This window comes from Apis florea, unplaced genomic scaffold (assembly GCF_048593485.1).
Source record: "Apis florea isolate Af1SG1 unplaced genomic scaffold, ASM4859348v1 contig_3798_pilon, whole genome shotgun sequence".
Lineage (NCBI taxonomy): Eukaryota > Metazoa > Arthropoda > Insecta > Hymenoptera > Apidae > Apis > Apis florea.
In genome coordinates, this window is record NW_028256860.1 from 2,793,312 (window position 1) to 2,807,100 (window position 13,789).

Here is a 13,789-nt window from a genome sequence, read left to right on the forward strand (position 1 = left end):
ATTCGTCGTATCATCCGTCGCTTACGAAAACGAGGATCCTTATTTAATTTTAACAAGTTTAAACAAGTTTAAAGAGATACAGAGAAAAATTTGGGAAAAGTTAAACTTTGAACTTTTAAACCATTTTTCCTGATACGTAATTGTACATGAGTCTCAAAAAAGTAGGACTCTTCCCGGATAGGCGTAACACTCGAACGAGAACGAATATTCGTTTAGGACCACCACTTTCGAACACCCCGTATAATCTGCCGGCGTCGCAAGGCCATACACGTTGCACGTGTCAGCCTTCGAAGGAAAGAAAGTGTCGAATATGGTAGCGAGTAAACGATCGTAACGCAACATTTATTAACCGACCGATTCGATAACTCACACCTTCCTCCCTCCCCCTTATTATCATTACCTCCCTTCCCCAAAATTGCTCTTCGCAACAAGAACTTGTTACACACAACCGTCCATCTAACCTTCTAATCTCACGAAAGAGAGATCTCGACGAGTTTGAAATTAATGGATAACGAAGCGACACCGTCCGTTCGAAGAAAAGAAGAGGGAAGAAAGAGAGGAGGAAAAAGTTGTTGGTTCGATTCGAGCAATGTGTCAGTCCCGGTGAAGGGGTTAAAGGGGAGCAACGAAGTATCGGATCGAGGTAAAGTGCGAAGTAGAGACGGCCCCTTATAATAGCGCGGCTCATTGGGTGGTCCAGCGGGGCCACCGTGGGTGGCCCACTCACCAACACCGTCCCGATATTAAGCACGGCCACGTGTAACGCGTATACGTATACATCGGCAGTGATACAGGCACGCACACGCTGCCGCGGGCCGCGTTTAACCGCGATATATCATTTTACTTAGCACCGAAGCGGAGAGGCTGCAGCCGGTGGCTCACGGCCCAGGAACGTAACAAGTATGTTCCGTGTCGACTTTACAACGACGACGTTCCGACGTCGTATTTATGCAAGGATAACTCTCTGCTTTCTCCTCGACTGCGTTATTCCACGCGTGCAACTTCCACACCCCGGTGGACAGGAGAAATTACCGTCCCGCTCTCTCTCTCTCAAAAGTAACAGCCGATCCCCCTTCCTTTTTCTTCCCTCTGCTCGTGTCCTCCGCATGCAGATCCCGATGTAACCGTTTTTTAACGAGGATGCGTAAATCTGCAAAGAGAGAGAGAGAGAGAGAGAGGGAATCGAACGCGTGTGAATATGAATGGAAAGAGGAGGGGAGGGGAGGATATCAATGAAATGGATTTTAATCAAGTAACCATATTGCTGTAAATTTTCATTGTCCCACCGAAGATGATACACGAGTTCTTGTTACGTCTCTGTTCTGAAAACTAAACCATTCTCGATCATCTTATCGATCCTCGTTGAGAGATCCTCGTTGTAAATAGGGGAGCAGAGCACCCTTTTCAAGAATCGAACGAAATGTATCGAATCGAATAGGAAGCCCCGGCGCCCCACACGTTCCACTCTCGAACGTGGCCAACGTGGGGAGTCGACGATCCTGTCGACGGACAATGAGATGAAAAATAACGTGCTGGACCAGGTCGGGTTAAAGGCTTCGTTGCTTACGTACAAACCGGCCCCCCCTCTCTCCCTTTTCTATCCCTCTCCTCCTTCTCCTTCTCCTCCTTTTCGTTGTCCCTCGTCCCTCCCCCTCTCGCCCCGGATTCCGCTAAGTCAATTCCACGTCGAGGATACGGCAGAGGCGTCAGACGACCTGGGTGGTCCTCGTCCTACGCAAACAGGGTATACAAGCGGATACACGCTGGTTGAACAGGTAGTGCGCAAGAAAATTTACTGACTTTCTGGATTTCGAGCCGATGGTGAGGGCGAGGGGTTGGAGCAACGCCTTCTCCCCCCGCCTCCCCTTGCTCTCGTGTATTTCTTTTTTTTTTTTATTACGTTCGCACCCTCTCTCTTTTTCTGTCTCTCAAAAAATATCGAAGAAGTGGAAAACAGTATCGGGTGGAGACAACGGTGTTCGTCCGATAAACTTCGTTCTCGAAGTCGCGATTGCGAGGTTTATTTCATGGGGGGTGGCTCTTCGTAACGGTGAGTCTTCTTTCACGGAAATTCGGGCGTGGGTTAAAAAACCACTTTTGTTTTTATTAACGCTCAAATGTACACTTTATGGGTCATAAGATGTGTTTCTTTTTTTTTTTTTTTTTTTTAGGGTTTGTTAGGAAGTTTGTTGTTCGATTTCACGCTGGAATTAATCCGAAATGTATGATTTGTTGCTAGTAGGTAGCGATTTATTTAGTAGGCAAACTCATCATAATATTCTTGTCGTTTTGTTATTAAGGAAAATCCAGAAATTCCAAGAAATCTTCCCTCACGCGTTTGGTTAACGATAGTCATTTATCTAATCACGACGCGTGATTAACAACGTTCTCGATATCGTTCTGCAAAACACTGGCCAGAAGCTCTGGTATCGGCAAATCGAATAACGAAGAAACGACGATTCGCAAAACTTCTCGCGGATATCACGTCTCGGGACCACCATCGAGCTCACCCGCGACGAGCACGTGAACCCATACATAAGAGTGCAACCGTCGTATCTTCGACACGGCCCAACACTTATAAAAGCAGGTAATGCTAATTCAAACAAAGTTATCGTCCGATATATATATATATATATATACACATTTAATTCTTTTCTCATTTGCATATGAGCGGCGCGCCACCGTCACAATGACCCATTGTCGAGGGGGTCCTCTACTTGAACGGGGACCATCCAGGCCGCCGGGTTTCCAATCGGTGACAATTCTCTTAGGTGAAATTAGAAACGCCCTTTAACTTTCTTGGGCTACCAACCCAACGTTTCGCACGATGAAACGTCTTTCTTCCCGGATATTTTGGAAATCGGCGAAGAATGGTTATCCAGCTGCGCGAACGATTTCCAGTCTAGCAGGAAAGTTTTCCCTTTTTCTTGGTAGTAGGTTTCGAGGAGCACTCTTCCCAGAGAAGAATTGTTCTCCCCAGATTTGGCACGAGTTAAAACGGTTATGGGACCGCTTTGGGAAAAGTCATCGAATGTTTGCGATGGGTTTCGTCAAAGGTAACAATGGTCACTGTACAATCGTCACGTTTCTAATGTAAATTATGAGTTTGTAATGATTGTAGTCTGGAAGTTTTTTTCTTTCCATTTATTTATTACTTTTTTTTTAATACTTCACTAAGGTAAATATGCGCTTAACTTTTCGAAAGTCAAGCAATTTGTCCATCGACGAAAAATTAAGTTAAAATTTGGTTAATTTTTTAGAAACATTTCTTTTGAATTTTGAATTTTTAAACAAAATTTTATATCGTTCCTTTATTAATTTCGAATTATTTTTAGTAGAGGGGCTTTGGTGGAAGATAGAAGATTTCCATAAATCGGATTAAGCATGCGAGCAACTTCACCTACGCGAAAGGAAGAAAAACGAATAGAGAAAATTTCATGATTGTACACGATGGAACGAAATAGCGTGAAGTTTGGATTATCTGCTATACCCTCGTCAAAGTAGACTTCGAGATTGAATCCGATAAGAGTTTCCATGCTACGATAAGTATCTTGTGAATACAAGGTTTACACCTCTGAAGGAGCAGCGAAGTGTACTTACGCGAAGGTGAGGAAAGTTCTTAGACTTCGTAACGGATTTATTTCAATGTAAAAATCATTAACTCTTATTTATTCTCAAGAGTAATTCTATTATTAAAACATGCTCAATTATGACAATTTTTTACGAGCATAAAACATATATGCGCTTGGTAATAATAAATATACATAAATATACATTTAATATCGTAATAATAATCCATGATAATGATAAAAAAAAAAAAAAAAAAAAAAGAAGAAATACAGAATACAGAAGAACAAATAAAATGCCATGGACGAAATGAATGAAACCAATGTTACCATCTATTCCATTCTTCGCACAATACGTACGTATAATACGTGTGTGCTTCGCGAAGATGCATTGTGATTCCAGGAAAAAGAAAATGAAAAAAAAAAGAATCAAAAGATCTCTACTTTATTATGCCATTGCAACCCACCTTTATGCACGTTTCATGCTCCATAAATAACGCCTTTAATGCTACTTTATTTGTACGCGCGATGCGAGCCATTGTCATGAGAGACTCGTGCAAAAGCATGAATAACGGTACAAAGTTTCGTGTCCTTGCTACCGAATCGTATTAACTCGGCGAACACCAAGCGCAACACTCTCTATGCAGACTGCCTTGAACGAAACTCAACAAATCGTCCGCGGTTGAATTCACGATTTCGATTCGTATTATCCGGGTTAACCACGGAGATGTATCGTCCTTGGTCTCTGGCCCTGGCCAGATATCGCTTTTCGTCATGGCCCGCGGTGTGTCTACGGACCACCTACGTCGTCGCAATTAGTAAGTCGGATATCCTCCTTTTTCCTCCTTGTTCTCTCACTCCTACTATTCACCTTTACATTGTACAAGCCCTTCCCTCGCTCTATTTTTCTCTTCATTTTATATATCGTGTTTCTTTCTCCCTCCTTATTTGGTCCATCAATCGATTCGATTCCATATGCGGTGGTTGTAGACCAATTTGTGAAACGTTTAACGCTCGAAGTAAGTGGTACGTAGGTGAATATATATATATATATATATTTTTTTTTATCATAAGTGATTTATATTTGTTCTCGTGGTGTAATTTGAAGAGAACGAAAAACTTGATCACGATTTGTTATTATTCGTTCAAGAATTTTATTCCAAATTATTATTACTCCAAGTGATTCGCAGTTGATGGACAGTTAAGAAAGATGTATCTGTTTTGAAAAAAATTATTAGCAATGGTTTGCAAGTTTTCTTTATACGTTTTTTCGATTATGTAATATCATTAAAAAATTACTTGACTTGTTTTTCATTCATTCATATATTTTTGGCGTAGAATATAAAAATTTCAATGACGAAAATTTTAATATTGAAATTGAATAGAGGTTGCAACAAATTTTTTCCTTATCAAAGATAGCAGAGATATATGCTGTTAAATGGAATTTAATTTTTAATTTGTAAGTAATTGATCGGGAAAAAGTCGCAAATTTTTCGTGTGAAATGATTATTATATATTATTTATTTCCATGATGGAATTCGATATATCGATGAAGTAAAATTATTTATATTGCATGCGTGAAACCACAATGTAATAAATATTCGATCGCGGAAGCGGAATCGAAGAAGAAATGGACGAAGTAATAATGTTTGATTTTTATGGTGTAATTTTCAATTGTAAAAAAAACAGAGTTACGTCAATTCGATATATTTGATTTTATGTTCCGCGCCATTGGCGTTGCGGAAATATTCAGTTTTTATAAAAGATTTTTCTATAAATGTTTTACGATATGGAAGGTAATTAAACGCTTCGTTCTTTACATAGCGTAGAAATAAAAACTAACATTACTTCCACTACGCAAATGTTAGCCACATGAAATGAACGTTTTAAAAATCATTTTCGATAATTCCATTCTTAATTATTATTTCTAATATCTTAAAATTTTCAAATATTATAAAAATTGCTCATCTTATCATTGTTATATACACAATTACGCGTGTTGAATTTTAAAAGAATAATGGACTCCATTTTTTTTTAAGAATTCTTCCTTCAACTCCCACTTTATTAACTTTGAAAAAATATAATCAATTTTTTAAACTATACATTTATCATATAGTCACGTTATTTTGGTCATTGAACGAATTTTCTCAATTGTTCATTTATTTTTAAAACAATCATTCGTTAATTCTGATTCATTATTATTTTTTTAGGATCATCATCTTTGGAAAATTTTTAATTTCGCATAAAAATAAACTTGTCGTGTTTCTCCTCCCGACAACAAAGAACTCTTGTTAACACACAAGAAAGAAAAAAGAAAGAAATAAGCGTTCTACGCTTCGCTCCAAAAAAAAAAAAAAAAAAATTATCTCTTTAATAAAAGAGACGTTGAAGAAGTTAATTCCACCGTGCGAACATCGCTGAAACATTTTTCGGCCCCAATTTTCACCGCCGCCATAATCATTTAATTAACGCGTGACTTTCGCTCCGTATAATCAACCGATAATTACCATTCACGGTATCGGGCAGTCGCCAGAGTAGATCGTATCTGTACAACGGGCCACGTAACAAGAAAGGAAACGAGGAAGAGAGGACAAAGAATCCGCCGAGTCAACGAAGATAATGACAATTCCTCGTCCGGAACGGAATTTCTTGGAGGGTCGGCCAACACCGGAAGTCGATGTCCCCGCGGTGTTTCGGCGCCGTGCATCCAACCACGCGGCCGTATCGTAGATAATCTATCGACGAGAAGCACCGGTAGCGGCCGTAGATGCAGATAGCCACGGGGGTTACGATCCCCCCCCCCCCCCTCCCCCCGCCCCTCTCTCTCTCTATCTCCTTTCGTTCGACGAACAGATCTGCGCTCACGATGAAGAGTAACGATTCCCCTTGTTACAATGGCAAAGGACGATCCTCTGTTCGACGAGCCGCTCATCCTTGGCATTAGTCATCGTTGGATAGAACTTAACGACGTTGTCCTACAATACCGCAAGATGGAAAATCGAAGAATGGATGGAAATGTGTGATTAGGAAGATAGATGTTTGAAGCCTTCGAATTTACCGGTCTTGTATTACTTGTAGACTGTAGATTATATTTAAATCGATAGATGATGAATTCAATATTTTGGTGGATAGATGTTTGAAATGGAGATGTTTCGGAGAAATGAATTGATATATGATACATGATCTCGTTTCGAAGATCATTTGAATTAATGGAATATTATATTTTTACTTACGTTTTTCATTTCGTTTAATGAGTGCATTATGAGAGCTGTAAATTCTCGACTTTCCTCATGTTTGTAACTTCGCGTTTGGAAACAAACATAATGTAACAGGCGTCGAGAAAGAAAAGAAAATGTGCAATTCAATTAAGCAAAAGTAATATTAATAACATGCGTTACTTTTACACCTCTATTCTCAACCTTTATAACCTATTCTGAACAATTTTATTCTCGACAGTTATTATATACTTTCTCCTGAAATACCGTTACGAATTATATTTCCCATTCGCGATACGGATGCACGTTTTACGTATCGAGAAATCTTTTAACGGTAAACGACTATTTTAATCCGTACAATTGCAAATTTAAACTTACACTTACATCAAAAAAAAAAAAAAAAAAAAAAAAGAAAAAACTATAAACTAGGAGGAATTAAGAGGATCCGTATTAAACAAAACAGTACAATATTTTTAAACTCGATTTGAAAACTCGATATTATCAATACTCCAAATAGTCCAGCTTTACACCAATCGACAACAATGATCCCAATATTTAACTCGGCCATCGATCACGTCAGATTAAGATGTTCGGTTCACTGTCATTTTCCATCCAACAATATTCATCGATCCCGGTTATTACCGGTAAAGAGATCGAACGAATCCTCTGTCGGTAGTGGTTCACCTCGAATTTACCCAGGTTGTTCCATCACGAGGCAACAATGGGGGATAAAGGCATAGTAGTATCGGCGATGGCCAGCTGCGGTATCGACGGGAGACCTTATTTTCGATGGTATCTGCGAAATAGAAACAAACGAATGGAGGGACGGATGGATAGACGGACGTGTATGCCGCATTCCGTGTTTATTATTTTGCCGGTGGGTGGTCTGGAGAAGTCCAGAGCCGTCTTGGTGGCCGATAGCATCTCTCGTGTCTCTCATGTGCACGCACCGTTGAACGCGGCCAACGCAGTGAACGAACGTGGCGCATCGAGTCGTCTTGCGTAAGGGAAGTAGTCGACTTCTCTTCTTCCCCCACGCTCCATTCTCCATTCTCTCATTTCCACAGTTTCTCCTTCTTCTCCATCTTTCGCCTCGGCTTTTTCCCTCTTCTCTTCTCTTCCGTCTGGTTACGTCGTTCCCTTGCTTCTTGCTTCATCAGAATCTATGTCTTTCTCGATGTTAGTTCTTTTCTTTTCTTTTTTTTTTTTCACTCGTACGTCGCTGCTTCTTTTTTTTTTTTTTGCCTTATTGTCGCTTATTGTTCCCAGTGCGTCTCCCCCTTCCTCTCTCCATCTTCTTTATTTCCTTCGTGTATGACATTGCTGCCTCCTTTTGTCCTCGTGGTGGTGGTTCGAAACGTTTTCTGCTTTTAAATCGATGAGTTTTTATCAGTGTTCTTCATGTCCTTCTGGAAGGGAAGAAGAAAAAGATTTTGGATCGTGCGTCCCCTTTCTTTTCTATAAATTAAATGTTATATATTCGATTTTTTTGCTTCCAGTTTTTGACTCGCGAAAACGATACGAGAGACGATGAAGAGGATACGAGAGAAATAAGAGTGTATGATAATGAAATAAAGGGAGAAGGGTTATTCTTTCTTTTAGTGTATAAATATTCGGATCAGCTAATGAAGCAATCTGAGAGATTGCTAATTAGTTGTTACGATACTTGTCTTCGTAAATCGAGGAACAATAATTATTCCTGTAAAAAAATATTAAAAAGAAAGCTTTTTTTGGATGAATATATTATAATATTGAAATTTAATTATAATATACATATGCAAAATAATTATTTATTTAATTATTTATTAACAATTTGAGAAATTATGATAAAATATATTATTAAAGAATGATCAAAATTGCTCTATTTCGAATTTATTATTTAAAAATTGTTAATTATGAAATGTCATTGTATTACTTACAAGAAAAAAAAAAAAGTTTCTAACGAACGAATGAAATATTGGATTTAATATATTAATATATTTATATATTATTTGATAGAAAAAATAAAAGTGCAATACGGAAGCCTGTAGAGCTGCAACCCGAACAACAGAGGTGCATATTATGGAAAATAGATCTACAGTGCGTCAGTCGTGCACTCTGTTTCAGCCTAACTCAACTATCTCGCTCTCGCACTCATTAAGTCGATGCAGCGTCGGCAAAGATCAAAGCTCGTCTTCTACAGAGGACCGCTTAATACTGGGTGGCGAGTTAAGAGTGTCGTAAAAATTATTAACGGTCCCTCCGCACGTTGTGCCTTATCGCCAGATCAGCAACTGCAATAAGGTGTATTCATCGAAGCCGCCACCACAATATGCAATGACAATTCTTTTTCACTTTCGTTTTGCTTTATTTATTATTTGAAATTTTATAATGAGAGATCTTAGAAATAATGGAAAAAGGAGAGAGACCAGGATCAGTATAATTTGAATAGATTAAAGCGGAAAATTAATGGATAATTTATTATTTTCACGATACATTAATTTATGATTATCGATCAAAGAAAAAAGATAAATGGCTGTGATAAAAACTTGTAAAATTTCGGCACAAATGTTACGATAATTTTGCAACGCAAGAATAAAGAATAGACCACCCGTTTTATTTGCGACATCGCTTCTATCATGTTTGGATATTATGTTACGCAAACAAATGTCGATGTTTGCACGCTTAACACGAAATAATATACTTTTAATTTTAACGTTATATAAAATTGTATCTTTTATTCGAGAACCATTAGATTTTTCATTAATCTGAAAAAGAGCATTGTTTTATTAATTTCAAAAATTCGAGACAATCAATGAAAACAAGATCCTTGGGATCAAAGAGCAAAATAAAAATACGATACTATCCGTATCGGAATCGAAAATCGTCTCGTATTTGGTGGAACAGTGTCGGGCTCAGTATCGCAGTGGGTGGTCGCGTATTTATACATTACCTTTTTCGATCTGCTAGTTTGTTTCGCTCTCTCTTTCTCCCTTTCATTTAATTTTCTCTGTCTGTTATCTCTTTCTCACTTCTACAGTTTTATTTCTCCCTTTTTTCTTTTTCATACGCTGGTCCTTCATTCCCTGTACATGTGTATTAATCTTGAACCGATGTGAGACTATCCAACGAACATTTTGGCGTGCACACACGCAACATGGGAGTGGCGTACGATGCCTAATGAAGTTGCATCGTTATGCAGATATTATGAAGACAGGTTAATAAGTTAATCAGTTCGCTGTAACGTTCTTTCCTGTGGTTTAATGAACATATTCAAAACAGTCATCTTTTTTTTTTTTTCTATGCAAATGATATTTAATATTTCGTTACATTTGTAGGTATGTGAATAAAAGAAATTTTAATCAATTACGGTTTATAAAAAAGATTTTATTTGATTACGGTATGAATCATAATTCAAAATATAATAAAACATGAGCGAAGGAATTATTAAAATTTTATGTATCGTTCACAAGAAACGTTTGATTCGATTATACATGAAGCAGATAACAATAATAATAAGAGAGAATGCAGTCGAACCCTATAATTGCAGCCGCCAATCAAATCGTAACCAGTGGCAGGAGAGACACATATAATCAATTATGCAGATTTGCTTTAGTGGCGATGGCGAAGAAACGATTGCTGGTGAAGTAATAAACTGTTGTATTTCCGGTCCCGATTAATATTGCTGAGAGTAGCAGCGATTCCGATCTCTAGAGACCCGTAAAGAAGTCGTGTTTACGTTCGGTACACATCGGTGGCTCTCTTCCGCTCGTCTTCAACTCTCTACCGCACGTCGACCGCGTTCACTGCGCTTCATGAATCGTTCGAGTCTTCTCTACTAACACAGAATGCAACGAGCGTATACAAAACTTCTTAAGACCGTGTAGAAGCAATGACGAGGAGAGAACATTGAGAGAGAAACTGGAGAAGAAAGAAAAGAAGATGCTGCGGCGATCTGTAAGCGACGTTGTGTGCCTCGTGCGTGTCACGTAGCTTCTCTCGTGTGTGGGTAATGTTTTTGCTCGAGGGGAAATGGTACCGCGTGTGTGGTCCTGCGTCGTACTCCCTGCACCCCTTGTGATGGCACATCGCCGTATCCTAGCAACGTAGAACGCCACGCCGAATCGGCCAATCACGAATAAGTTCCGATCACTTCGGTTGAAGTCGGCTTATTTCGGTTCCGACGTCATCGGTACCTGCAGTAACGTATCGTTCTACCGCGAAAATCAGGATATGCAGTAAGTTTCTTACAAAGAATTAATTTGTTTGAAAATTTTAATGTTATTTATTTATGACAGTGTGAACAAAAGATTTAATAGATATTAATATTTCGATTATTACATAAAACTAACGTATAGTTTTGTGTAAAAATATAAATGAAAATATGATTTTAAAGTTTTATATTAATCAAAAACATGCATAATACATATAATTATATTCAAGTATTAAATATAAATTCTTGTTATTATTTAGAAATTTATAAATAATAATGCAGCATGTGTATACATATATATATATATATATGATATACACTTATAAAATATTGTATTCTACGTAAACAATTTATTATGAGAAAGAATTGTTTTTACAATTTAAATTAATTGTTATTTAGAAGTTTGTTTAATATTATAAATCGTTATTACGAGAAAATGTAGAATTATTAATTTTCTCGATCAAACGAAATATATTTAAACGTGCCCGTAGAATTTACGGTCCTGAATGTTTGTGCAGCACCGATCTCGGCGAGTGGCGCCGTTGGAGGGGGGCCGTCAACTATGGCCGGCGCAGAAGGCAGGCCACGAAAGAAATGTGGCACCGCATTTCGCTTAGTACGGACTTAGACTGCTCTAAGTGGCGGTCGTGTACGCCGGTGTCTGATCACGACAACGACGACGACAACGACGACGTCGTCGTTTCAGAACGCGTGACAGAGAGACTACCAGACTTTAACGAGAATTTCCAGCTGCCTCTGCTGGACTGTGGAACACTCTCGTTCTCTCACGTCGCCTACGCCTTCTTGCGTAAACCGGATGTTCGTCATTGCCGCGCTTATACGAATTCGGTAGTCGTGGCGAATTTCTTCGAGCGCAATGTGAATATTCGAACGAGATCTAACTGTGTCAAGTGACAACGATCGTGACAGTGACATTAAAGTGTGCGTAGTTACATGCCACGCTATTATCGTGGGAACAGAAAGACAGTGAATTCAATCATCGTCAAGGCTGAAACTTATGCGTTTATTTTGTTCCTGTGACATAAAAAAAAGGCACATGTATACAAGAGCGTGGCTGTTTCCCGCGAAAACATCGTAAAGTCGACGACAATCTTCTCTCGATTGTCGCGTGATATTTCAAAACAAGCAAACTCGCGTGTGCGCCCTCGTGCTTGTCGGCGATACAGTGAATCCCGCGAGAGGGAGATACAGAAGAGAGAGGGAGTACGAAAGATCCCGCATCCAAGTAGAAAAAGCAAAAGAGAGGGATAGAGAAAGAGACAGAACGAAGAGACGAATCGGTGAAGAAGGAGCAGTCACGTATTTACTCTTCTACGGTGGTACGAAGCTAACCTAAAAACCGATACTCGGTCCGTTTTGTGCGTATACCATCGATGGGCACAATACAGCCGCGCATGCGCAGAAGAAATTGTGTATACCTCGTGCGCGAATTTCGATTACTGTGCTCATCGCGTGTATACACTGTCGACAAATTGCGCGGTAAACAAGATTTACCAATTGAACGTGTGCTGTGACAAGTGTTTCTAGAAAGATTCGTGCAAAAATTACGTGTAACCACGATAACAAGTGTACAGAGTGATATCGATATTTCTTTTTTTTTCTTTTCTTTCGTGTTCGTGCCTTGTTCGTGCTTTTTAAAGTCCGTGTCGCGTCCGGTAACGAGTAAAACGGTTACGAGTAAAACGAGAGGGGAAGAAAAAAACCGAGAGAAGTCAAAAAGAAACGTCACGTTGGAGGGGAGTAATATAAAAATAATCATACTGCGAATTGTGCCAGGGCGAATGTATGACGGATCATGGTTTCTGCGTCCGGCCCCACAGGGATCCTAGCGGGACGCCCTTCCGGTTCTCAGTGCTTTCAAGGTTCGCAATCATCACAGAATGGAAGTGTTACGAAAAATCATAACGAGAAGAATATTAAGAACGCCGATAACGCGAAGCAACGACACGAATCGGACCTTTACATTAGGCCAAGTTGGACTGATGCAGCGATAGCGTTGGATCAACTCGAGAAGGTAAGTTTCTTTCATTTCCAATTTTTTTATACCTATCATTATATCATATTTAAAGCGATATTAAGAGAATAGGAAGAAATAAAGAAATAACTTATTCGAATTATTTATTGTAAATATAAAAATGAAAAGAATACTTGAAAAATATTTATAAGCAAAAATAATAACGATAACTATTTTCATAATTTTTTATGAATTACAAAAGAATACAATAATATTCACAGTATAAAACTTCAACTTCAATAGTAAAAAAAAAACAGAATAGCATGAAAGTTCTTTTTTTTGGAACAACCTTAGTTCCACACACATTTCTCTACTTTGTTTGCCTGCTCTCTGAAATGCTTTTCAACCGTTCTATTATGTATTTCGTTATATCTTCCTAGTCGTTAAAATAGAAACGATGAATGTAGGCACCTACATCCAGTTCTTTTTGTCAAAAATTATTTCTAGTTACCAATAACATGCTGTAAAAAGAAATTCTACATTTTTCTTTCATATTTTAGGAAACCATGTTTCTTTATTCATAAATTACTCGATTCAAAAAATCAAAAAACATAATAATTATTATTAGAATGCTCTAAACATCATGTAAACGATTTATTGGTAACATACAGAGTTGATACATACGCGTATATTACTAGAATCATTCGCGAATCGACTTCAAAAAAAAAGAAACAAGGAAAGAGTAGTAAATCTCGCGCATAGGCCCGACAATTCTTAGATTGAGGATGCATGAATCGTGTGCACTATCGCGAATCAATAACATAGTTTGAGGATCTGCTGA

The 13,789-nt window shown here is 38.5% G+C and overlaps 1 protein-coding gene and 2 long non-coding RNA genes across 6 annotated transcripts in view; 2 read left to right on the forward strand and 1 right to left on the reverse strand.

The window, feature by feature from the left end:
• The first annotated feature begins 1,008 nt into the window (after positions 1 to 1,008).
• Positions 1,009 to 6,935, forward strand: LOC116414167 (uncharacterized). 3 transcript variants are annotated; one of them, XR_015294640.1, is made up of 5 exons: positions 1,009 to 1,775; positions 2,301 to 3,056; positions 3,336 to 3,606; positions 3,680 to 4,384; positions 5,777 to 6,935. It is a non-coding gene; the product is annotated as an uncharacterized LOC116414167 (long non-coding RNA). The 3 variants fall into 3 exon arrangements; XR_015294638.1 differs by lacking the exon at positions 3,680 to 4,384; XR_015294639.1 differs by lacking the exons at positions 1,009 to 1,775; positions 3,680 to 4,384 and adding an exon at positions 1,818 to 2,050.
• Positions 6,936 to 9,213: 2,278 nt separating this feature from the next.
• On the reverse strand, positions 9,214 to 10,682 carry LOC147656325 (uncharacterized). Its single transcript, XR_015294654.1, has 2 exons — positions 9,714 to 10,682; positions 9,214 to 9,528 (listed from the first exon to the last, which is right to left on the reverse strand). It is a non-coding gene; the product is annotated as an uncharacterized LOC147656325 (long non-coding RNA).
• Positions 10,683 to 11,581: 899 nt separating this feature from the next.
• ptc (protein patched) overlaps positions 11,582 to 13,789 on the forward strand; it is a 47,668-nt gene continuing 45,460 nt past the window's right edge. For both annotated transcript variants that reach the window (XM_012484964.3, XM_086915854.1), the window contains exon 1: positions 11,582 to 13,008. In XM_012484964.3, coding sequence (XP_012340418.1) covers positions 12,790 to 13,008 — 219 coding nt within the window. In that variant the 5' untranslated portion in view covers positions 11,582 to 12,789. The remainder of the gene's footprint in view (positions 13,009 to 13,789) is intronic.